This window comes from Stylophora pistillata, chromosome 5 (genome assembly GCF_964205215.1).
Source record: "Stylophora pistillata chromosome 5, jaStyPist1.2, whole genome shotgun sequence".
In the NCBI taxonomy this organism is placed as follows: domain Eukaryota; kingdom Metazoa; phylum Cnidaria; class Anthozoa; order Scleractinia; family Pocilloporidae; genus Stylophora; species Stylophora pistillata.
This window is the reverse complement of record NC_142523.1, coordinates 34,631,881-34,646,478: the sequence shown is the minus strand read 5'-3', so window position 1 is coordinate 34,646,478 and position 14,598 is coordinate 34,631,881. Positions and strand designations below refer to the sequence as shown.

At 39.2% G+C, this 14,598-nt stretch overlaps 1 protein-coding gene across 1 annotated transcript in view; it reads right to left on the bottom strand.

The window, feature by feature from the left end:
- Positions 1–8,085: 8,085 nt before the first annotated feature.
- LOC111347606 (fibroblast growth factor receptor homolog 1-like) overlaps positions 8,086–14,598 on the bottom strand; it is a 31,807-nt gene continuing 25,294 nt past the window's right edge. The window contains exons 13-18 of the mRNA XM_088759338.1: positions 13,648–13,767; positions 11,950–12,026; positions 11,782–11,822; positions 10,128–10,224; positions 9,665–9,761; positions 8,086–9,140 (exon numbers count right to left, since the gene is read on the bottom strand). Coding sequence (XP_088615464.1) covers positions 8,988–9,140; positions 9,665–9,761; positions 10,128–10,224; positions 11,782–11,822; positions 11,950–12,026; positions 13,648–13,767 — 585 coding nt within the window. The 3' untranslated portion in view covers positions 8,086–8,987. The remainder of the gene's footprint in view (positions 9,141–9,664; positions 9,762–10,127; positions 10,225–11,781; positions 11,823–11,949; positions 12,027–13,647; positions 13,768–14,598) is intronic.

The window sequence follows — 14,598 nt, the reverse complement described above, 5'->3', positions numbered from 1 at the left end:
GCGGGTTACCACCGCGCCCAACTTATAGATCGACATTCAGCACTACAAACGTCGCATAAGGAAGATTCCGACCGCATTCCATTCACTCTCACGTTTCACCCTCACAACCACTCAGTTAAATCCATCATTCTGAAAAGTTTAAATTACTTCAAAACGATCCAGAGACAAGCACTATCTTTTCGCAGCCTCCGCTCATTTCATTCAAACGCGACAAAAACATAGGCAAGTTTTTGGTCAGAAGTTCTTTTCAGACTAATGACCGACCAGGCACTTTTAAATGCGCTCGTGCACGATGCAAAACGTGTCCTTTCATTCACAACACTGATAAAATATCGGGACCTAAACGATCCATTAAGATCACCGATCACTTCACGTGCACCTCCGCCAATATAACCTATTTGATAACTTGCGTTTATTACAATAAGATATACCCGCAAAAAGATATTGCAAAAAGATATAACCGCCTCCCAGTTAGCTCAATGGATAGAGCGCTGGACTGTTGTGCGGGAGGTCGAGGGTTCGAGCACCGGCCGGACCAACACTCAAGGTCTTAAAATAATTGAGAAGAATTTACCACCTTTCTATAACATCAAGAAATGGTTAGATATTCTAGTCTTCTCGGATAGGGACGAATAAATGGAGGTCCCGTCTCCTGCAGGGTTGGGGCAGGAGACGTTAATTTCCCACACACGAGATTACTGTGTGATGGATGTCCTCCCCTGGGGTGGGATGGGTGGGTTAGGACAGCAGGTCCACATCAGCTATTACAGCTGCCAAATAAATCAAACTGCTTAAACAAATAAATGAACTACAACTACTACATCGGCGAAACAGGCAGAAGACTAGGTGACCGATCCCGAGAACACCTTTGAGACGTGGAAAGGAATGACAAGGACACATCGAAACCAGTCGCTAGGCATTTTAATTTACCTAATCATTCTAAGCAACATATGGTAATCTGGGGTCTTTCCTTACACTTAGGCAGCACGGAAAGCCGTAAGAATCTTGAACAAAAGCTCATCTTTCAAACCGGCAGTCTAAATCCCACAGGGATCAACGAACGCTTTTCATTCCACTAATTTATTCGTGTTTTTCTCGTTGCCATGTTCCCACCAATAACGTAGCTCCATTTTCTGCCTTTAAAAGCACACACAACCCACAACTCCTCTATTCGCTCCGACGAAGGGCTAATGCTCGAAACGTCAGCTTTTGTAATCGTTACGTTGGCCAATTTACTATTTTAACTTTGTTGATACATCCAAATTACTAGCCTATAAGTCTATTTGAAGCCCAAGTAAGAAATCCTTGCATTTTTCATATTTTCACTTGGTGCTGTTGATCAGTCAACCTCTTGAGTTATTTTGAAAAATAGAGATCATGACTTGATTACTGTAGAAAAAGAAGGTATTTGACATCAGTGTAAATAAATCAAGGTTTAATGTAACTTTCAACCAGTAATTTGTAAATGTCTATAATTTTTTGAAGCCCCATAATTTTTGGTCCACCTTTCCTTTATTTCAATTAAACTGTTGTTTACAACACTTTTTAACGAGAGTTTTAGAGCTTTTGAGTGATAGTTTTGTTATCTCAGTAGCATTATAATTGTAGAAAGATATGCAAGAGTTTTAAGTCTAATTGCAAATATTACAATTGTCAATCTACTTTCATGTGTTGAATTTCTTTTTAACTACATGTATCTGTCCATACAATGTATTTAATTTGGACTAACTGGCATTTTGTGTGAATGTATCTCGAAGTTTTAAGGGTATAAGCTGAAAAATTAACCATTAGTATCAATCTAATTAAAACATGTTAGGTTTTCAAGACAGGGTCACAAAAAATATAGTTTGGGGATGGCAGAATTTTGTGAAAGCAAGTGTACTACAAAATTTGAAATGCGCGTATGCCCCTGGTAATTAAAATAATTAAAGATGACATTTGCTCCAATTTGAAATGTTAATGTTAACTGCAGTTGTAGAACAATATTTCCAATTACTTACTATTTTTCTTTTTACACCATTATAAGTGATTTCAGGGCAAGGTTTTTAATATTCAATACACTCAATTTTCAATCCGTTATGTTTTAAAGTTATACAAAGCTGTCATACTACAGATAAAATAGAAACAGTATTTTCAAATTTTTAACTTTGTGGCGAAGGTTATCCGAACAAAATAAAACTTGGACAACGAGCGAGAACAGCAAAGGTTTTAATTAGCGATCCGACAAACTACGCAATAACACAACAAGATGGCGGGTCAGACGAGCACATGTTTTTTTTGTCTCTAGACTGTGGGGGACTAAGTTCTATTTTGATAGAATCCGCTTGCTAACGGGCAGTTGGCAACAAACTTCCTTTTCATTTATTGTACAAATTTGACACGTTTTTGCAGCCATTTAAAAAAAAAGTTAATAATATTTTAAATGTTATGGTTAACTGATCAAATGTTGAAACACTCACAGGAATGGGAACAGGCTTTTGTGACAAATATACAAGATTGTGAACACAGCAGATTGATTGATTCATTGACTGTCTCGATTCCGTACACATAACTTTCAGCTTTTATTGTGGAAAACCGATTGATCAGCTTTGCTCTTATGTTTCCCTTAAATATAAAACAAAGCTGATATTCCCAATCTGAGCTGTCCATACAGCTGATTCATACAAAAAATTGAAGCTAACTTTACGTCAGGCGTAGATTTACCTTAAAGACACCTACACTCTATATTTACGCATGTACGTAAAGCCGGCGTAAATCTCTACACTACTCCATCTTTACGCTGTATGTAAAGCTCTTTTAAAGAAGTCTCATTACTCTAGCTTTACGTCAGTGCTTAAAGGCCGCGTAAAGCATGCCTTTACAAAATGTAAATATTGTGTAAAGCTGTGTAAAGTAGAACTTTACACTAACCTTACGCCAAGTAAAGGCAGCGTAAATCTCTATTTTACACCAACTTTACCCTGTGCGTCGAGGTCTCTTAAATAAGTCTCATTACTCCAGCTTTACGTCAGTGCGTAATGGCCACGTAAAGCGTGCCTTTACGAAATGTAAATGTGGCGTAAAGCTGTGTAAAGTAGACCTTTACGGCAGCATTATGATAACATTTCGCCAACTTAAATATGTTTTTTTATGCTTTGCTGCTTTGACACCATGGTCGAACTGGATGATATACCGACCATGTCAGAACTCAAGGTTGCTCTCAAGCACACTTCCGCTGGCAAGGCAAGTCTCCAGGCATTGACGAAATCCCAGCCGACCTTTTGAAATGTGACAACCGCGTACTACCACATCTATACCACCTCCTCTGTACTAGCTGGCGTAGTGGAAAATTCCCATCAGCGATGAAAGATGCTAAACTTGCGACTCTATTCAAGAAGGGAGACAAAGGTGACTGCAATAAGTATCGTGGCATTTCACAGCTAAGTGCGACCAGCAAGGTCTTTGCGAGAGTACTACCACTAAGACCCCAAAAACTTGCAGACCGCATCTACCCAGAATCCCAATGTGGTTTCCGCAGTAGTCGTTCAATTCAACAACGGACATGATATTCTCTGTGCAGCAAATTCAAGAGAAATGCAGAGAACAAAGGAGACCTCTTCACATAGCCTTTGTGGACCTCACAAAAGCGTTTGACATGGTGAGCAGAGAGGGCCTATTCGCTATCCTTCAGAAACTAGGTTGTCCACCAACATTGCTTAGCCTTGTGACATCGCTCCACGATGACAGAACAGCCTCGGTCTCCTTTGAAGGGGCCATGTCGAATAGTTTCCCTGTAAACGATGATGTGAAACAAGGATGCGTCCCAGTACCAACCATGTTCGGAATCTTCTTCTCGGTATTGCTCCACCATGCCTTTGGGAATCATGAAGATGAAAATGACGTGTACATTCACAATAGTTCTGACGGGAAACTGTTTAACCTGACTGGCCTACGTGCAAAAACTAAAGTTTGCAAAGTCCTGGTACGAGAACTCCTATATGCGGATGACGCTGCACCCGTTTCACACAGTACCAGTGGCCTGCAACGCCTGCTTAACAGATTTAGTGCTTCCTGCGCTGAGTTCGCAGTGGTAATTAGGGCAAAGACGACAGTGGTGATGCACCGAGGTTATTCATCACCAATCATGGTTAACGGTCAAGAATTAGACAGTACAGTGAACTTTGCGTATCTAGGCTTCACCAGCAACAGAGGGTTAACCATCGAACAGGACCTGCAGACTCGCATAGGACGAGAAGCCTCCACTTTCAACAGACTACGTGAGCGTGCATGGCACAACAAATACCTGAATACTCGCACAAAGTACCGCATCTATGAATGCTGCATCTTGAACACTCTGCTTTACGAGGCCGAAACCTGGATCACATGTATATATGCCGCCACGAAAAGAAGCTGAAAGCCTTTCATCTCCGTTGCCTACGGCGCATAACGGGGATAAACTGGTGGGATAGAATCACGAAAGAAGAGGTATTGTCGCGTACTGGTAGCCGCTTCCTGTTTCAGACTCTAAAGATTCGAAGGATGCGCCGGCTGGGGCATTTGCGCAGGATGCACGATGGTCGCCTTCCCAAAGACATTCTCTACAGCGAGTTGCGCACGGGAACAGGACCCAGAGGACGCCCTATGCTACGTTTCAAAGACGTGGCAAAACGTGACTTGGTGGCCCTAGGCGTGGACGTTGGTAATTGGGAAGAGCTTGCTGAGGACAGGGCAGGTCGGAGGAACGCGCTCCGGGAGGGGGGCGAGGCACTTGAGGCCCCATGGCTCAACAAAGACGAGCTAAATGACTCCGACATTGTACTCTGTAAATCTCTCGTAGATTTTTCTGCCATATTATGTTACTTACTGTTATCAACTGGACTGGTATTTCATTTGATTTTTCATGTTTCTCCTCAATGCATTTAAAAACTGCTCAGGCAAAGTAGGATTACCTTCGAGAATGGTTTGCTCCTTGGTATTCGAGTTCACTGCTTCCTCTCTGGCATTTGTATAGCTTTTGATATTTGGCATTAAATTTTGTTATTTGGCGTATAGTATATTTAATAATAATAATAATAGTGATAATAATAATAATAATAATAATAACAAATATCGTTTAGTCCACTCTTTGCAGTTGAAAGTATGTACAAACTGAATTATCAAGCGGTATCATTTACAAAACTTTTAAATATAATTAAAGCATAGTAATGTATAGTCTAGGTAATAATTAATCTAAAAATCTAAAAGTTGTAAAGTCATTAGCTCTCTTGGTTCTTGCCTCTTGGCGAACGGACTTTTCATGCCCAGATCCAAGATTATAAGGAACATTATAAACATTAGCTTGAAGGCGGAGTTTGCAAGTCGCAATGAACTTCCTACTTAATGTATCTCGCCTGACCTCTAGGCTTGCGAGGCCAGATATCGCCAGGGCTTCCTTATAAGCAACACCCAGAAAAACTACCTTAAAGGCTCTCCTTTGTATAGTTTCTAATTTGGAGGACAAATATTTAGGGATGTCTTGCCGAGCAGCCACGGCATATTCTAAAATAGATCTAACAGTACACTTATAAATATTAACAATGTTGCTATTCGCTACGCCAGCTCTTTTAAGCACTCTTAAGGTATATTAACGTTTAGCGGCCTTTCAATAAATATAGTCTATGCGGTCATTCCATTTAAGATCGTCTCTGATTTTAAAACCAAGTAATTTAAGAGATGAGACACGTTCGAGCTGGTGGAATAGCATTTTTTGGGTTACTCTATAAAATTTATCAGCATTTCGTTACACTTCCGAGGGTTAAACTTCATCTTACGGTCAATACAAAATGAGTGTGTATCCCCAACAGCCAAATCGAGAAGGCTTATTGAATTGCGAGGCACAATTTCTACAATTGTGGTATCATCAACATATTTTGCTCTCTAATTCCAATCCCTTAGGAGTTTATTTATCATGACTGAGAAAAGAGTGACACCCATCTTGGTCCCTTGGGGTATACCTCCATGAGTATGCTTCCAATCCGATGAAACGTTTCCGATGCGTACGGCTTGAGCTTTATTTGTTAAAAAAAGATCTTATCCAACTGAATAGCACTGGGTCCACACCGAGCAGTGATAATTCCTGCATAAGGATCTGATGGTATTTGGCATTTGTTTCACAATCGTGTACGAGATCTACGGCTCCCTCGCTTCCCACAGCTGTGGCATTTAAGACCCAGCGAGAGGGCAACTCAACGTAAGCTTCAACGACCCTGCACGTCTTTTAGCCTTGCGAATTACCCTGGCCAGTCGAGGGTTCTGATAATGCTTCTGTCCCCGAACTTAATGGAGACTTGCATTTTCTGTGCAAACTACATCGATGCCACTAATACTTTAAATCACTAACAGACTTAAGTCAGCTCCACATAGAGGCGACCAGCACCATACAATACAAGATGGCGAACAGCAGTATTTACAAAAAGCATGTGCTTTGTCGTGTGACATTTTCTGAACAGCTTCCGAACGAATGGCGAAATCTTAATGTGCATTTATTTTCAAATTATATGTTCTGAAAATTTTTACTAGGAGGAAGGCTCATCTTTTTTTCCCTAGGGATAAAACGTTCATTCTGTGTACTGTATTCTTCATGCGCGGGATCGATTCCTCGTAATAAAAATGAAGTGATGTATCTGATCAAACAGCTATCTATAGTCGAGACTGTGTCATCGTCGCTTTACGACTTTGAAGCCCTTTTCTTTCAACTTGAGTATTCTTACGCACATTTCCTGTTCGTTTGTGAGGTCTACAAGGGCGTATTTTAATCATGGATGGAGCGAAAGGAAGGAAAACCACTTTGATAATGTTGGTCACCGCACACGGACGGACGCCATTTGATAATTGTGTTGACTCAACGTACTCAGTCAAAAGTGTTGCTTTATTTTTCAAAAGAAAGGACAACTGGTATCGCCCCTTCAAGGTTGATTTTGGGTAAAAGCTTCGAATACAAAGGGAGCACGATGACAGTCAACTGGGAGGGCAAGAAAATACAAGCGGAGATTATAGCTGTGGGTGGAAGTCTTACAACCTTTTTCCCATAATTCTTTGCTAGACAAACAGAGATTCTGTCTGCCATTTTTTTAATGGGCTCCTCACACATCACACCAAAACAATTAATTTAGGGCACATTTTGTTGGTCCTTAAGTTTTTACATTTAATACTACCGAACTTACTCTCATTGTGTCCTTGCTTACAGAAAACGAAGAGATTCTAAATCAAAACGACATTAAGTGGTCTTCTAAGTTTATTTCTGCAACTGAACACGATCCAATTTCCAATCAGTCCAAATTACCAGTCGAAAAACAGGAAGAAAGCCATCAGCCACGCAGAACTCAAGTCAATTCAAGGGTTCATGAGGTAGTTACCGTTCATTTGCATTTACAAGATAATGAGGTCGTGTTAATCTCGGTCAAAAAAGTTCCACCTGTTAACGGCACCATGTAATTGTCCATTAAGTAATAGAGAACTTGGACTGAATCAAATTGAATGATATTTTACGCATAGAATTGATTTGAGTTGTGTAAGGAATTATAGTCGTTTCATCAACGTTCAGTTCGCAGACTTCTGATGGCCGCCAGTTTGCCAAACTAATACGTTCCACGTACGTAGAATTAATGTGGTACGTAGCACAACTTGAGTTCGAGACGGTTGCATTCTCAACAGAAGATTCAGAACGAAACAGGTACCTGCTGAAATTTGTACTGAATTGAAATTTAACATTATACCATTTATTTTCGAGACCGAAAAAACTACCAACAACGCACATGGTGTGGGAAACTGCCCTATCGATACACGTCAGCGGGGCTTATAACTTACCATACGTAAACTTAACGAATCGTAAAACAGTACTTTGATTTATGATAAAACTTTCTATCACGAGCTCAGTGGTAGGAGTTGGTGTGGGTGTCTGACTGTTTGATGCTCCTTGGATAAGATAGTAATTACCGCTGAAGAGAAAAACACCACTGATTTTTGATAACTCTTTTTTAAGGACGACGTCATCCATAGCAAAGCTAAGCAAGGATACGACAAGGTATCAACTGAACGGAATTTGGCGATCAATAAAAAGCCATAAGATATGCTTCTAACCTTTTAATTGCAGATATTAAATAGAGTGTGTGACATAACACTAAATACAGTTATTTTGTGTGATTTTTGTAGAGTACAGAGATAAACGCTCATACATCTACATGATCTACATCCATTCAGTTTTCTAATAAGAATTCCGTTTTACCACGACAAAGTTGTCTGTCTACCGAAACAAACGCCCCTCATAAGCGTTCCCTTTTTTTCTCGTACGAACCGAAACCACATACGAAAATTAGTAATCTAAATTTACTCACTCTGTTAAGACGCTTCTCTCCGTTTACGACGAAAGCCTTTAAAACTTAAAGCAAAGCAATAAATTTGAAAATCTATGCAATCAATTGTTTTCAAATAGCAATGGCTCGAAAGTTAAACAAAGCAATATGAGAGCAAAATGCATGTGAACTAAAGGACATCAGTTACGGGGTCAATAATATCGGCATACGGGATACTTCAATGGTGATTAATACCACACTACTAATCCAATACTAGACTACAAAAAAAATTACCAAATTTCAAATATCCTTGGGAGGATTACCCACTAGATTTGCTACAAAAAAATTTACGGCGGAATGTTTTCACTACAACAGCTCGCAAATTTAAAGGGTATAGACGGGCCGCTTCTCAAGTTTGTTTTGTTTTTTAATTGTTTGGATGTTATTTTATCTCTTTCTATCCTGTTTTAATCAGTGAAGGAAACTTAAGTAATATCTACCCAAGTTCTCCTAGTCTGAATCCAACTGAATTGATTAATATTTTGTAACTTTAAACAATGAACTCTATGAATTATTATCTAAAACAAAGATATCATTTGTTTCTTTAACATGGAAAGACCTTAAAATCATCGCTGTCATCACGCATAGTTTAGCACCGAGAGGTGACAGAAAGGTACCCTAACGGCGGTCACTGGACCATTTTCCTAATCTTTTAGCAGCAGCCTTCTTTGCAACTTCCTCACTCGGTCCTGCATCTTCAACTCCAAGATCTTCAACCCTCGAGTATTTTTTCTTGTCATAAGCTCCCAGATTAAGTAGTTCCTCATATGTCTGGGGTTGCAATTGAAAGCAAGAAATAAGGGTTGTACACCTGCTACACAGCACTATATTACTATGATGTTAAGCTGAAAAGTAAAGTTACTTTCACAGTGTGTGGTGACCACTTCGGGTTGTCGTTTTGTTACCCGTCAATCATGTAGTTTCCCAGTTAGTAGGTGAGAGAGAGCAGAGCTCGGCACGGTTGTAAAACTTGGAGTTCGACAAATGAACCGTTTCGTAAAATAACACTCTAGCGTGCAGTCAATACACTACACAGTGGACTAAGAACCTCTGCGATTTTAAAAGGGATTTATAAACTGAAAATGGTGAAATGAGCGTAGACGGCATAACGAGCGTGAAAACACCACTGACCAGGGATCTAAATGGTCCTAGTTGAGCCGTTTACAGCGCCATGGGGAGCAAAACCAGTACCATCAAGCATTGCTCCCGAAACTAAATGGTGTCAAAATACTGAAAAATCCACGAGACTTCAAAATTCATAGAATGACAGCAAGTTTTAAATTCTTAAAACAAACCTCTTCATGAATGTATTTGTCCATTCTTTGTCGCAGGTTTTCAAATGGAGGACGGAAGTCAGGGTTAAAATTCCAACACCGTTTCATCATATCATGCCTGAAATTAAACAAGGATGGTCAATTCTTAACTACGTTTTTTGGACTATGCGAAGAATTGCAAGAAGTTTCTTTTACTGGAACCCTTTTAACGAAAATAATGGTTTAGATTTGTTTTGGGTCATCGGACATATCGGCACTATTTCACTCGCTCTGATCTCGTCGAAATACGTAGACACACATTATCACAGCTGAATACCTTATGCTCTTAGTTCACACTTTTAAAAGAAAACAGCTTTTACATCCATTGGTTAACTATTCCACTGCAAAAAAGTCTACAAGAAGAACGTTAATTGTGATGTAGTGTGTTGAAGTTTAGGCTCTACATTGGAAAACATCGATATCGCACCAGAGAGATACAACTCACAGTTTTTTATCAACATGATCAGGCTTTGGCAGCTGATATCCTTTTGTGACCTCTGCAACCACCCTGCCTTCTGACCATCCATCGTATGGAATTCCTCCTGTTAAGGCATAAGGACGTGTGCATATGATATTTAAAAATTATTCGCCGAAGGCGAGGTGAATATCGTCGAATAATCCCCGAGACGAAGTCGAGGGGATTATTCGACAATATTCTCCGAACCTGAGGCGAAATAATTGTTTTAGTATAATTTCAGAGCTGAACAACAGAGAAATTTCTAAAATAACATTTTAGTAACATTTAATAACATTTTATTTTAACATTTTATATAAACCGCGTGGAGCGGTTTATATAGCGTAATATAAGGAACCGCTCGACCAATCAGATTGCTGAAAACTCTTTGCTCAGCTCTGAAACTATACTAATACTAAGTATATCACTAATAAAGTTGTTGAAATTCTAGTCAGTGAGCCATAATTTTAATAATTTATTACAATTGTAAACATCTATGAGGTCAAATAAGAGTGCATATAAACATGTTCCACGAAATTGCTGTGGCTGAGACGTCGCGCTCCTTTTCGACATCAAAAAAGTCCGCATTTAATATAGCTTGATGATGCCCAAATCTAAATCTTCCTTAATCTTGCATATACATTTACATAGCTTGATGATGCTCAAATACAAATTTTGCTGAGTCAATGTAGTTTAAAGTTTCTTCGTTTTGGTTCGGTTTTGATGGTAGTCTCTAACAAGGGAACACTATGGAAGCCTTCTACTTCTTGTTTCATTTCATCTCATGAGATTAACTATCGACAAATAGCTTGCTACATATTAAAATGAAAACAGAGTTAACGAGATTTGATTTTCAGGTGTAAAAAGCAGATGATCTTTACTTAACACGGGAGTTCTCCTAAAAACGACAACTGTAGTGTATTGACTGCACGCTAGAGTGTTACTTTACGAAGCGGTTTAATTGTTGAACTCTAAGTTTGTTTTTACAACCGTGCCGAGCTCCGCTCTCTCTTTCTTACTAACTGGGAAATTACATGATTGACGGGTAACAAAACAACAACCGGAAGCGGTCACTACAACAACTGTCGTACTTTTTGCCTGGAGGTTACACCAATGGACCGGAACTCATTAATAGGTTCATTTTTACAAGAGTAGTTAGACGGCTTGATCAGTCTTACAAGACTGGGACACTAATGAACTAACTTAAGGCAAGAGATTGTAAACCATCTATATTATCTTGTTTAAGGACATTTTCAGGAATGAAAGGCGTGGAAAAAAGTAAAAACAAACCTTTATTATAAATCTATCTTATTAACCAAGCGCGAGGGCCGTACTGAGAGAATATCGGTCCGAGGTCTTGACAGTACGGACCGAGCGCAGCGAGGTCCTTACAAGAAAGACCGAGGGCCGATATTCTTCTAGTACGGTCCCGAGCAAGCTTGGTTAATAAGAGATTTATTACACGACTGAAGTTCAAACGAACACAAGTGCGGCATCATTCGGGACCATTCGGGACAGTGCCCGGTCCAATACTGAGAGAATATTGACCGGCAATAGAGCATTTTGATTGGTTGATTTTAGTTATTGGACCTCTGACTGCCCGAGTCGTGTAATAAATATTCTTATTGAACTTAGTTTGGCTTACCAAGGGTAACTATCTCATACAGAACGATTCCATAGGACCACCTGGTGAGCATGTCAGAAATATTCCACAGTTAGTACCGAGTAAATTTTGGATGTGAAGTAATAACAAAAAAAATAAAATTGGCTGATCATTTTGTTAAGGTGATGGAAGAATATACACGATACATACACATCACTCAAAGTGGAAAGTCCGGCGAGGTTTCCCAGTAGAATTTCTGGTGCAGTCCACTTGATTGGCAAACATCCCTGCGGAAACAAAAATTAAAACTTCTGTATGATGCTCGATCCTCGCAGTAGAGAGCGCTATTTACGCAATAGCGAAAATCAGACCTGAAAAAAATCAGGCCTGTACGGGATTCGAACCACTGACCTCGGCGATACTAGTGCAGCGCTCTACCAATTGAGCTAACAATTGATCCCAACTGGGAGCAGGCCGTCAAGTTGATTCGTAATAAACCCGTGATGATAAATCAGATACGATGAATACATGGAGTTCATATATTTTGAACTGCGGTTATAGATACGTATGATGCACGATGCTCACAGTAGAGAGCGCTATTTATGCAATAGCGAAAATCAGACCTGATAAAAGAGAAAAGAAAAGAAAAGTCAGGCCTGTACGGGATTCGAACCACTGACCTCTGCGATTTTTTTCAGGTCTGATTTTCGCTATTGCATTAATAGCGCTTTCTACTGCGAAGATCGTGCATCATACATATCTATAACCGCAGTCCAAAATATATGAACTTCATATATTCATCGTATCTGATTAAAACTTCTCTTTAAACTATCATTATAATAATGTTATTTAATTTGTTTTGTGTTGGTTTGTGACTGTTTTTTGTTATTTTTGCTTTACATCTTTTGTGATAATTTTCTTCAATTGTTCTTGAGTATCTCTTATTTTGCAAAGAAAATTCAGTACTAGCGCAAACAAAAACATTGTGAAATGTTGAACACCAAAAGAATAGTCGGTCCTCCCTGTACTTCATTGTATGAGAAAATAAAAAGTAGCATTTCAGTAGTTGTCAATTTTTTCTGCACAGAAGATGAGACAAGTAGGAGAACAACGGCCAACGAAAATGAGAAAAGCAAAAGAGCTTAGATTTGTTGGGCCCTTGAACGGCGAGATGTGTTAGAACTGATGATTTTGGAGAATATAAGTGTATGATCAAATTAAGACAAAGACTTAGTTAAGACGGCCGCAATGGGAAAGGCACATACGGGAGGTTTTAATCACATCAAAATGATGGATTAGTGCAGAATAAAGAGAGTATCCAAAGGAAACTTCTTTCGGATCAATGCATACAACCTCCAATCGAATGAGTCGGAGACATGAGGAAAAGAATAAACTCAAATCAAGAGAATATGAGAGGACTGAAGGGGGCAACTGAAGGGGGCAACTGAGTAATAGCGATAGTAACGACTGAAGCTATTTATAGCATTTGGCGAGAAAAGATGTCTGCTTCCCCAGACCTTTATTTTACTTTAAAAATTATCTCCCTTCTTCTGCAAAGTCATATTTTACAAAATATGAAGCTACATAATATAATTGTGTAAAAATGTAACAACAAAAATAAATTTGCCACTCTCCTAAAAGTAGCTTTCAAGCAGCCCTATTAGAAAAGAGAAAACATCTTTCCTTTCGCGAGACTTTCTACAAACAACCTCAGTGAAATTTATATACTCCAATGTTTAGCGTTTTACTTTGTCTTTTTCCCTTGTTTTAAGTCAATGTGAGCTATGAAAACCATGTTGGTGGTCGAGCTAAGTTAATTTCATGCTGAGAAAATGCTGGCGTTTACAGCTTGTTTCTAGAAAGCTCCATAATAAAGCAATAACAACAACAACAAAAAGCATTTCCTACCTTTTTGGCATTTCCATGGCCATATTTAAAGCTTTGATATGCCATGCCAAAGTCGGTCACTTTGCAGACATAGTTGTTATCTAGGAGAATGTTTCGGGCTGCAAGGTCACGATGAATGATCTACCAGGAGACAAAGATCCATCACGTGAAAGCTTTTAAATTATTTGATTTTATGACAAAACGGCGAGACAAAGGTCTGAGCATGTGCGAAGAGAAAAGGGCAACTGGGCAGGCCATTATAGTTCTTTAAGGCTGTCAGGACTAAGGCGTTTACCTTCTCAAGAAAAATGGCAAAAATAGTAGTGATGATGATGATAATTATGATAACCACATTAATAATAATTATGAGAGTAAAATGAAGTTTAGATATATATAGAAAACCAACAGGAGACCGGTTGTGCTCATAAAAACAATATGCTCTTTTCATTACCCTCCTTTCTTGTTACAAATGTCAAGGGACACTCCGCTGTACTTGTTAGCACAGCGGAGCGTCCCACAACAGGCCAAAATCTAATATGGTTGGCGCATATACGACCATTTTACCGTTGCATTTATTTTTCTGAGGGTAGTCAGATCACAATAGGCATCCTATTTTAGCTGCTCCAACCGAACTATTATGAAAATTACTCTCATATCCTTTTCCTCATTAAAGTAAAAATACCTTTTGGACAAGTTCACACATTCATCAATAGAGTTTAGTTATTCAAACGAGGTCCAACCTAACCCACGGTTTTACCCAATCACTGGGCGTCGGGTTTTCTCTATTAGTTAAATAAATGTCCCTCGACTGTAAGTTTTCGGCTTTCTTAGCTTTGATCATAAGAATAAATGCTCAAACAAAGGGTTCGACTAAAATGAAGAAAGTGAAGAACGCGGTTTTTGTAAACAACGGGTAAACTTTGTTTGAATAACCGGCCCTATAAGTTTGACATCCGAAGTGACCTACTCGCT